Source organism: Phragmites australis, chromosome 13, assembly GCF_958298935.1.
Source record: "Phragmites australis chromosome 13, lpPhrAust1.1, whole genome shotgun sequence".
In the NCBI taxonomy this organism is placed as follows: Eukaryota; Viridiplantae; Streptophyta; class Magnoliopsida; order Poales; family Poaceae; genus Phragmites; species Phragmites australis.
Window position 1 is genome coordinate 14,052,829 of NC_084933.1, and position 11,801 is coordinate 14,064,629.

Here is an 11,801-nt window from a genome sequence, read left to right on the forward strand (position 1 = left end):
TCTATCACATATGAAAAATATTAGTGTTTTTTTTTAAATTTTGTGATTTTATTTAAGGTACTAACAATTATTAGAAGTTATAAAAGTATTCTTTTTAGAAAATTTTAATTTAAATTCTATGCAAACTTTTTCGATAAATCTAATTAAAATAGATTACACATAGATTATGAAACATATAAAAAAATTCTATAATTTTTAGAGAACTAGGAAACCATTTATTTTTGGACGAATCGAAGGCTGCTGTCATGACAAACAGTACCCTTGAAACAGTAACCATATACAGTGTTTTCAATTCTGCCGGCAGCTCCACGGAGTGAGCCGAGGGAAGAAAAGATAAAACCGATGGCAAGTAAGTAAGATAAATTTTTTTAATGATAGTGAACGAACATGAAGTTTTTTAATAGCAGTGAGGGAATTCTCACCATGGTGGGCTCGTCGGTCTTAATTGAGCTTCGAATGAGTCGGGAGAATTCAACTCAAGATTTTTGTTTCTTGGCCATATGGCCTATTTCCCTCTCTGGCCTATGGCGTTGTAACTAAACATTTTCACCACCTCTGGTGTCAATTCTTTTTCATATCTAATATAATCGTTCACGTCGGTGGCTTTATAAAAAACAACCTAGTTTTCAAGGCCTGCTATATATTTTTACAAATTATTTTTTTGCATGTTGGTATGATGTGAGTAGCATGCAAATTAATGAATTATACTTCCACCAAGATTATCATAACTGAAGTAAATCGGTTGAATTTTACTAGTGGTCGAAGTATGTGCCCGTTTGGTGGAACTTGAGAAAGAATTGGCACTTTGGGAGCATGCTTGGATTGAGCCCCTGCCGGTTTCATCAATCTGTTAAGGTGTGTTTGGTTGGTAAGATGAGGTTAGATGGGATATGGTGATTCATCCTTTTAAAATGTTTGGTTGAAAAATGAATAGAATATGGTCATCCACTTTGAAGAATATTCTCATATATATTGGATAAAGTGAGTCAGTTTTTTTGCCAAATGAGGCCATCCAGCTTATCTAATCTTGATCATGTTATATTACTAATTAGTATTTAATATTGTGATATTATGGTTGATAAGTATAATAGTATGTTGATTAGTGTATAATTGTATCAATTAGAGAATAATTAGTGATAATTAACATTCTTATTGTTAATTAGTAATTAATAATGTAAGATTAACGCTGATAAGCATTAGTACATATCGATTTGTGTATGATAAACTATTATTATTTGATATTAAGAGATATAATTTAGTTAATTATTCTCATCATATCCACCCTCATCCCTGCAATTAAATATAAAATTAATTCATCTTATCCACTTAATCGAACAAACAACTTGGATGATCGTATTCTTAAAATCAAAGATGATCCTAATTCATTCAACCTTCCCTCCAAACAAATGCACCGTTGGCTCGCCAGCCTTAGCCACCATGACATTTGGGCCGCAACAAAAGATCCATCCACGCTGCGCTTTCTTCGCGCCCGGGAAGATCTTCCGCGTCGCAACGCCGGAAGAGGGCTGGCCTAGGCTAGGCCCAACCGGGCGCGGAGACGAGGGACCAAGTCGTCGTCCTCCCTCGCGGGAAAAGCAAGCCCGTTTCCCGCCAAAACCCCGAGAAATAACAATCCCCACTCCCTTCTCCGGCCCGCCCCGCCCGAGTCTGAGAGAGAGAGAGAGAGAGAGAGGAGAGCAAGCGCCTCGCTTTATCGCCGCGACTCATCCTAACGGGATGGAGATTGTCCGATCCCACCGGCAGCTCGCGGCTGCGGCCGGCGTAGGCGGCGCGAGGGGCCTGCCGACCTACCGGGCGGCGCCGCAGCTGGAGGTGCGGCTGGAGGAGTTCGAGCTCTTCGCCATCGACCGCCTCCGTGGTGCGGCTGGGCTTGCTCGCTTCTTCCCCTTTCTTCCTTCTTCTTCAGATCTGTCTAACGATTAAAGCGCGGTGCGTTTTTTGCTGTGCTGTGCCGGGCAGTTCTGAAGGGGATCTCGGATGGGCTCTCGCGGGGGAAGAGGCCGGAAGAGATGGAGAAACTGGTAAGCGATTCTCCCTCGCTGCTCTCTGATTTGGGGGGTGATTTGAGGGGAGGAAACTATGGTTGGAGCATTTTTCTAGTGAAGATTTCGGTTTTGTGCACAAGTAGGTGAAAGTTTCAGTGAATCTCGTGGTCTCGTGTACGACTTAGACCTTGGCGTGAGCTAGATTTGGCTAGAGAAATGGAGAATCGCTAACTCATAGACTATATTACTGCTTGAAATTTCTAGTTCTTTTTTACTATTTTTTCTCAAACACGCAGAAGAGCTACGTGCCATTATATTAAGGAAAAGAGCCGTCCGAATACAATGCCGTACCAACAGCCGGGTTAGTAGATGATTACATGCGCGCCATTAAAGGAAAAACGACCTGAAATAGAAAACTCAAAGAAGCAACAAATGTAAACCCTTTGCTCCCGCAGTTCCCCAAAGGCCGGCCACATCAAAGATCTTATTGAGAAGTGGTGATACACCAGGTCGATCATTGTCAAAGACGCAGCGGTTGCGATGTTTCTATATGGAACATGCCACCAGGATGACCAAGGAATTGAGTCCCTTCCAAGCTCCTTTGGGAGTTTGGCACGGTGCATTCCGCCACCAGTCTTGAAAGCCATCATCGGGTCCTGTGGGGCCAAAGCATGTAAGCCGATGCGCCGGAGCACCTTGAACCACACCTCCCTGGCGAACACACACCCAACGAGCAAGTGTTGCATCGTTTCCTCTGCCTGATTGCAGAGCGGACAACATGTTGGGTGTTGAAGCCCTCGACGTGCCAGACGGTCCGCCATCCAGCATCTATTAAGTGTAGCTAGCCAGATAAAGAATTTGGCCTTTAACAACGCCTAGGTCTTCCAAACCCTTTCATATGGCTCGAAGACGATGGAACCCATAAAGAACTGGCGATAAGCTTATCAAGAGGAGAAAGTGCCCGAGGCCGAAGGCAGGCACAGATGTTGGTCAGGGAGCCCCTCCGTTAAGACCACCCCTTCCAAAGCGTCCCAGACACGGAGCTAGTCCGCTAGAAGCGGAAGATTGGGCCGAATGTCGCAGATCCAGTAGCGATTCTGAAGAGATTCAAAGACAGTGCGGTCAGCAAAGGCCTTCTTCGCCACGAACGGCATTAGGTGTGGCGCCAGATCCCTCAAGGAGCGGCCTTGCAGCCATCGGTCCGACCAAAAGAGAGTGGATTTCCTGTCAGCAACAACTGATGTAACAAAAACAACAAAGAGTGCGTATGCATTCTTCTGAATGGAGAGGCTGAGAGGCACCCATGGCCGGTCTGGATGCACCTTTTGCTGCCAAAGCCACCTCAATCGGAGCGACCAGCCAAGAACCTCAAGGTTGTAAATACCGAGGCTTAAGCTTGTGCGGTCGGCAAACAAGGCACCGCACAATGGCCTCCTTGCGTTTTGTGTCGCCCCCTCCAGAGAAAAGCTCGCCGTCTAGAATCAGCTGAAGGTTGGCCTTGGACAGCTTCCGAATGGACAAGGGAACGCCCAGGTACTTACAAGGGAAGCTCGACACCACGCATGGCAACTCCAAGCGCACCAGCTCCAGATTGCTTTACTGCATTGAATTGGGATAACAAAGCTTTTGAGCTTGTTAGTGCAGAGGCCTGATGCCGCTCCAAAGCAGTCCAGGATGCCCTTGGTGATTGCCAAGTCCTGGGGTGATGGATGGAGGAACAGCACGATGTCATCCGCAAACATGGAGACCTGGTGACCAATGTCGTTGGTGGACAATGGAAGAAGTTCCTCCTGCGCGGCTTTAACAAACAAGGCATTTAGCACATCCATCACTAAAATGAAGAGCAATGGGGATAACGGGTCGCCCTAGCGCAGGCCGTGGCGGTGCTCAATCACCGCGTCCGGGTGTCTGTTGAGGAGAACTCGAGTTGTAGAGGAAGCGAACAGGTTGCATAAAATTCTCCTCCACCAAGGTCCGAAACCCAAATGTTCGAGCACCTCAAGCAAGAACGGCCAAGACACAGAGTCGAACGCCTTCGTAATATCAAGCTTTAGCAGGATTCAGGGCTTTCCTTGTTTGTGCAGACATTTGGCCATTTGTCAGATGAGGAGGAAATTTTCATGGATGCATCGTCTCTTGATAAAAGCACTTTGATTCACGGCCACCATCGAGTCCAGTCTCGGCGCAAGACAGTTTGCTAAGATCTTAGTGGCGAGCTTGGTAAAACTATGGATCGAACTTAAGGGTCTGAAATCAGTGACTTGTTCAGTGTCTTGTGATTTAGGGATCAGTACCAGCAGCACGGAATTTAGGAGATGAAGCTTCCGACCATCTCCCTAGTGCAAAGCGTGGAGCGCAACCATTATGTCCTCTTTGATCAACGGCCAACACTCTCTGTAAAAGCGACCCGTAAACCCGTCCGGACATGGTGCATTGTCCAGCGGCAGCTTCTTAATAGTTTCCCACACCTCAAACTCAGTGAGCAGAACTTTAAAACTTCCCAGATCAAAACCAACCGGATGGAAAGAAGGAAGATTTAGCCTGCCTTGTCGATGGTGTGGAGTGCCAAGTAATTTGTGGTAGAAATCCCAGACCGCCTGCTCTTTATCATCATGGGAGGTAAGGAGACGGTCATCAACCTTTAGGGAAGTAATATAATTCCTCCGTGTACGGAACTTCGCATGCAAGTGGAAGGACGTGTTAGCATCTCCCTCTTGCAGCCATGTTAGGCGCGACCGAGAGCGTGCAATAGTGCGCTGGAAGGATGCGAGAGCCAGGCAGTGTCTCTTCAGTTGGCGACGTAGCCAAATCTCAGAAGATGTTAAAATCCGGTTGTTTTGTGCTATGTCAAAGCGATGGAGGAGCTCCCGGGCCAGATTTAGCTGGTTGTTGATATTTCCAGTAGCCCGTTGGCTTCGGACTTGCAAGCATCGGGTGAGGTTCGAGAATTTGGACGCCAAGCGCTGCATTGGGCAGGCGTCCTCCACCGGCTTCGCCCAGGCCTGGGCGACCACCTCCTGGAAACCAGCGAGGCCAGGCCAGAAGCTTTCGAAGCAGAAAGGCGACGTGGCTTGGAAGTTGTATTTAAGGCTTAGAATTAGCGGGCAGTGGTCCGAAGTGCCTGCCGCTGTGCTCTGAAGGAGGCTGTCCGGGAAGCTCCTTAAGCTCAGCGTCATCAAGAAGGCAGCGGAATCGACCCATCATGGCGCGATCAAGATTCGCGTTGTTCTTGTCAGCCGACCTGTAAATCATGTTAAAATCACCAGCCACCGCCCACTGGCCCGCGCATCTGGAGCGCACATTACACAACTCTTGAAGGAAAAGGAGTTTATCTACGTCCAGTTGAGTGCCATACACTGTCGTCAGCCACCAGTGTCGGCCGTTGACCCCCGCAAACTGGACAGACACCGAGTAGACGTCGACTCGGGAGGAGACAGCGGAGCAAGCTCCTCCCCCCCCCCCCCTCCACGCCATGAGGATTCCACCACGCGTTCCATCGGTCAGCAACGCAATATGGTGATCGAACTCCGATCCTAAAGTGTAGCTTCCCCACAGAAGGGGCAAGTGTAGCTTCTCATTTTGTACGAGCTTAGTGGTGATTTAAATTTCTACTTGTCGTTGTTGCTTTCTCCATAGATTGAAGTTGGATAATGCGATTTTTTTGCAATATGGTCTTAGCATTGTACTTTGACAATAGTTTGAAATTTTTATTTAAACTGAAATATCTACTGCTTCGCTTTCACTTCAGGTTAGTGAGCTGTGGAAGGCACACATGAGGCACCAGGATCCAGCAGAGACTTTGAACAAGGATATAATATCCCACTTTGTGCTCCGCCTTGTCTACTGCAGAACGTAAGCTTTCTCACATTTGCATTCTGCAGACTGTAGTAACCTTGGAGGTTCGCTTGTGGTTCTCTGACCAACTTCCTGAAAAGCTATATTTGATACACACCACACAGGGAAGAATTGCGAAAGTGGTTTCTCTCCATGGAGACTACACTTTTTCGGTATCGCTTTCGGCTCGAGAGTCCGGAAGCACAGGTGAATTCCTTTCTATTTATCATATAATTGATAAGTAAAATAGTTAGCTTTAACTGTTGCACTGTACTTTGTAGAGGATGCTTATGAGTGAGTTTCAACTGCCATACAAAGCATTGCCACACTCCGAATTTGAGGTATGGACTATGAACACTTAATAGATCTGTTGAGAACTTGGATCCTGGTGCTTAACAATGTAGAACAGCTGTGGTTGGCCTTTTCCTGTTTGCATGGTGCAGTAGTGAAATGTTCTTGTTTTCATGTTTTAGGCTGTGAAAGACAAGTTGAGCCAAGTTGCACGTTCCATTGTTCAATCTGCAACTGGTATGTAACAATTCTTATTCACCACTGTTAGAATGAGTTACAGAATAGGATGCTTCTCAATGATTAATATTTTTCATGGATCATCTAAGCGGTTAACATACTCAAACAGAGGCTAGACCATTGTAACTGAACTTTGGGATTCTTCCGAACGGAAATGTGTTGTAATGTTTAGAACAATTATGGGAAACTGTTACCACATCAAACTTTGTCATCAATTTTCGTTTGCTTTTTGAGTAGAATGGTGTTCTGTTATCTGCATTCTGTTCGTTCACTAGGAGCTAATTCATTTTTTACCTTTTGTTTTGGCAGTTGAATCTGTGTTCTTCAAGGTATGTACACCTACCTTTTTTTGCTGTTAATCTCTGTATTCATTTAGATTTTTTGTTTTTTGCAAACAACAAATTCAAGTAAATCATATTGGAATCCTATTAAGGTACCGTTTGAGGAAGTTCCTGATCTTGTCGCCAGCCGCCGAGTATTTCTTTCTAAAGGCTATGCTTATGTTGCGATGAGTCAGGTTTGCTGTGAATATGACATAGAAAAATTCTATTTCTTTTTGGTTAATGTTCAATCTATAACATATCTGTATAATTTGCTAGGTGGTTTCGCTTGTGGTTACCCAATTCCGTTGCAATATCTCAAAGGCACTTGTTTTAACAAACAGGTACATGGCACACTTGTTTTACTTTGCTCAGTACCTACTAACATGTTTGGAAAGGGTACTTAAGTCTCCTCAGGAAATATTTCTTGTGGCTTTATATATACTTACCTACCGATTTGTTGTTTGCAAATAATTTAATTCACATAGAATAAAAAGCACAAGTTGCTGTCTACCCTATAGACATATAACATTTGTGCCTTGCAAACACTGTCCATTTTCATGTTTAGACAAATGAAAAGCTTGAGTTCATAGTTGTTGCATGGTCTTCACATTGTTTCAACTTTCCAGTCGTTACTCATTAGTATTACTCGTGTTAAGCTATGATGTGTCAAATTATTTAATGTACAGAAAATGGGCGGCAACCATTAAGGAACAAGAAAAGGACAGGTTGACTCCTGTGAGTATCAGTGTACCAGTTTCCTACCCTTCTTTCAGACTGATCTTTTAATAACTTCTATGATGCCTAATTTTGTTTTGACAGATTGTTGAAGCATTAAGCAATGCATATTTTGGACCTGATTACTCTCAGGTATGATGTTATTTAACTATATTTTCTTGCCCTAATGTTGCTAGCATATCACTTGAATTGTTTGGCCTACTAAATATAATATTTTACACAGCCAAAGGATGCTGCCGAAATTTCTCTAAAGGATATCGACCAACTGGCTAGAACTTCATTCCCTCTTTGTATGTGCCATATGCTAGATAAGGTGAGGAACCTTAAAAGTTCTTGTTGATATACTTACCTTGTGAGAAACATGTTACTTAGTGTTTTCTTTTTCTTTGCGCAGTTGAGAGAGAACCATCATCTGAAGCATGGGGGTAGAATGCAGTTTGGTCTATTTCTTAAGGTAATAGTTGAATGAATTAGACTGAAAGTCTGAAACTAGGTTTTGTAAGTACCTAAAATTATGTCATGGTAACTTCTGAACTTTATGATCTAGGGTGCTGGACTTAAGTTGGAGGACGCTCTTGCGTTTTGGAGAGTGGAATTTTCTCAGAAGGTACTTATCTTTTCCTAGATAATGTAAATATGCGACTTTATTTATGAGAAAGTGTGACTGTGCCAAGAAAACATTTTATTGGAATAATGTCACTACATGTAGTATTGCACGTTGAGTTAATGTGCTATAAATATAATGTCTCCTGAGTTGAACATTTCTGCATCCTTGATGTGTATGCTCTTTGGATAAGGTTGGCTCTGAGCGGTTTGACAAGGAATATGCCTATAGTATCAGACATAATTATGGAAAAGAAGGAAAAAGGACGGTAAGCCCCTCATGCTATGTGCATAACTTGAAACGGCACTGGAGTTATTACTTACTCTTACAAATGCTGCTCCAGGATTACACTCCATATTCATGTCAAAAGATCATTTCTGCAACACCTGGTGTTGGTGATCACCATGGTTGCCCTTATCGACATTTTGGGTATGATCTCATCCTTATAGTCTTCCTGTACACAATAACTAACAGAGTAGAGAAGCAACTAATATTTTTACTGGGTGCTCTGAACTTTCTGTTAGCAGTAGCACTTCGTATGTTTGCTACTTCTGTTCCAGTCTTCCCTTTGCTGCCTAGCATGTCTCTCTAGTATGTGATAATATGGTGTCCCTTTGATTTACATGCTAATAATATTCTTCGGCTTGAATAACAGCATGTTGAATCCGATGGAATTAGTATAAGTTACTAGATTACTCCTGAACCTCGAGGTGGAAGTAAGATATCATTTAAAACCCAGAAATCTGAATACAACACCCTCCAACTTCCATTTTTTCTAATGAAAAAATCAGACCCAGCAAAAAAATAAGCTTATATTCCGAGGGTACTTGTTTTATCAAATATGAATGCAATTTAACATTGTGATCCCTTTAACATTTTCTTTAGTCAAGTCCATATTGTTGGGAAACCTTTGCAGCACTACTTTTCTTTTAAAGGAACAGCATCATAAATGCTAATAATTCATTTACGGAATAACTAGTAAAGTTGGTTTTCATTTTTTTGTACGGTAGCATAGTAATATAGAAAAAAGAGCTTTTTTAAGTCCTTGGGGGGGTACCAAAATTTGCTACCTGAGGTACTAATTTTTTGTACCTCCCAAGTTATAATTAGTGGTACCTCTCCAGGGATTGTAAAAAGGCTCAAGAAAAGATGCTAAAACCTAACAACTAGGCCAGGTGGAACCAAATATTACATTACGAAACTACTAAGCAAAGCAGTGAGTTATGTTGTCGTAATTGCTGCAAGTATGGTTTCGTCTAGTCTCCTTGTTCCTGCTGTCCATGATGGGGTTTCTTCCTTGATTATGACCACAACACCATCTGTTGTGAAGTCACTTAACCTGCCAATTTGCGCCTTTGCAGAGATAGCCATAATGCTACCCTACTCTGTACCTAATGTTTGCTCCATGTCTTTGCCTCTGGTGTACTGTTTTTGCAGTGAAGAAAATTTGCGAGCAGCTCTCAACAAACTGGGTGTCGGTGGATATGCATTGGAAGAGATAATGGATAAAGTGAAGAACAGGCATTACCAGGTGCTGTACTTCATCTCCATTAGCTTAATTGAGCATTATGCTATCCTTAAACTGACTGGTTCATCTGGCATAATTAAATATACAGCTAGCTTGCACATTGACCTTTGAGGCAACGCATGGTGTCTCATGTGATTCTGGAATCAACCACCCAAACCAATATTTCAGTGAAAGCCAGAAAGTTTTGAGAGCCAAAGTGAGTGTAATAGTTTATTATACACGTGACTGTTTTTCTTATGCTTTTTTTGTCAAGTCCGTTAATCTTTCAAATTAATAAATACGTCTCAATGCACAGAACCAAACAGTGGAGAGCCAATCAGCGACCTAAATTGTATTGCTGCTGCAATATGCATTCATTCACAAAAAAAAGGTACCAAGTTTGGACACCACTCAGCTTTTGCTTAGCATTCTATGATCTATTATTAACCTGTCAACCGATTGAAGACTTAATGAATTACTAAAGTGCAATGATAAATAACAGACATGCTGCACTCATTTCCTCTTTATGACAATATGTAATCCATATCTCTGCTGGAATTTCCTTCTGGGTTGCTCAAGTAAATAATGCTCATGTTACTAAACTGTAATGGATCGGCAACAGCTGAACCTTCAAAATGCATCATTTAAGTGTACGACTTCCAACAGTCCTAAGATTTTTTTCCTTTCCCTTTTCCGTTTTGGAAGCTTACCATACTCATTTGGTAAAGTTCTGATTTATGCATGACTTGTAAACTCTCCAAGAATGTGGCTTTGCCTCATCCTGGTTGTCTTGCTACTGGATTTTTGGTGCATTGAATTCGTACAGGTCCTCTGTTAGTTCCTGGAGCAGGATCTTTACTGGAGTTTGTGTATACTAAATGCTGTCACTCCTATCAGCTTGTAGTTATAGAATAAGAATCATGCTAATTTCTAGCTACTAATATCGTGATTTGGGGTGGAAAATAAGAGGAACCTGTCGCTTCCTTGTCATGCAAAAAATTAAACTCAGGTTTACTTATACTAGGCATGCTGCATTCCAACGTCTAATTCCATGTAATTGTATTTTATGTCCATGCAGCAGACCAGCGTCGAATCTATATGTGGTGATCGCTAGCTGATCTTTCACGCCTAGCCAAATTGCCGGAATGCTGTTCTTGGCTGTTTCCAAATTCCAACAGCGACCTGTCTTACCGTGCAAGCTATGGCGCCACATTGTACACTAGATGGATTGGTGTGCCTACGCCGCCCCTGTTTTTTGTTGCACAGAGCATAATAAAAGAAAACTAAAAAAGTTGGATTTACCATTTTTGGACATCTCAATATTTATTTATGAATTTATCAATATTTAACACATTCATTTAATTATGCAGAAAACAATGTTACTTTCACGCATGCGCATTATTTTAACATGTAGACAACAGTAATACGAATCTAACTAAATTTGTTTCATATTTTTTTGAGTTTTAGATATTTTTCTATGTATTTTAGATTATTTTAGCCTATTTATCAATATAACTATTATTCCTTTTGCTATTTTTCTGGAATTTCAAATAAATATGTATATATATATACGTCGAACTCACATAAACGGTAGCTATAGTAACTTGATCTTAGTATTGCTCAAACTCTGGTCCCTTTAATATATGTAATAGACTAGTAGAAGAGTGGTAATTTACTCTGCGAACAGCAATAGGTAGAGGCATGCATACATAGATCCCTAGTGAATCAATATTAAATTTACAGATCCCTCTTACTAATGTAATCTTGGGGCCACTGAGTTGCAAACGTTGCATCAGTTATGCTGCAACGTTTGATTTGTTCATGTTTGTAGCTATGACCCATGAGTTCTGCCTGAAGCATTAAGCAATGCATATTTTGCAAACGTTACATCTTGGATGTTGTCTTACCCCTTTTGCATTTTGAAACAAGTGAGTTGTGTGCTGTGATGTTTGGAACATCCTAACCCAATTAGTTTGTGCATTGATCATGAATAATTTAGAATTTTTTTTCTTATACATGTTTCGGTTATCGTTGATTGCAATGATCTTTAGTTTTGTAACACATTTGTAATTTTATGTTCATTACGTCCTTGTAAAAGTCGCATTGTTTTCATCGTGGTTTGGTCAAGCAGATTGTGAAATCCACATTATGGTGTGATGTCAATCTCAACATTTTAAGGAAGAATATAATATTGAAAGTAGTCTGAACTAAACATGACAAAAATATGCAAAGAATCCATTACAAGTCAACCGGTGGCTTGGCAT

The 11,801-nt window shown here is 41.9% G+C and overlaps 1 protein-coding gene across 2 annotated transcripts; it reads left to right on the forward strand.

Annotated features, from left to right (window-relative positions):
* The first annotated feature begins 1,501 nt into the window (after window positions 1-1,501).
* LOC133888608 (probable DNA primase large subunit) lies at window positions 1,502-11,031 on the forward strand. 2 transcript variants are annotated; one of them, XM_062328911.1, is made up of 20 exons: window positions 1,502-1,879; window positions 1,981-2,042; window positions 5,755-5,858; window positions 5,966-6,047; window positions 6,122-6,181; window positions 6,314-6,368; window positions 6,678-6,697; window positions 6,802-6,885; window positions 6,968-7,032; window positions 7,378-7,426; window positions 7,511-7,558; window positions 7,650-7,739; window positions 7,821-7,880; window positions 7,974-8,033; window positions 8,224-8,298; window positions 8,374-8,459; window positions 9,468-9,561; window positions 9,647-9,754; window positions 9,854-9,928; window positions 10,616-11,031. In XM_062328911.1, the coding sequence occupies exons 1-19, from the start codon at window positions 1,738-1,740 to the stop codon at window positions 9,884-9,886; spliced, it is 1,377 nt and encodes a 458-aa protein (XP_062184895.1). In that variant the 5' UTR covers window positions 1,502-1,737; the 3' UTR covers window positions 9,887-9,928; window positions 10,616-11,031. The 2 variants fall into 2 exon arrangements, with proteins under 2 accessions (XP_062184895.1, XP_062184896.1); XM_062328912.1 differs by having other exon boundaries at window positions 10,619-11,031.
* The last annotated feature ends 770 nt before the right edge of the window (window positions 11,032-11,801 follow it).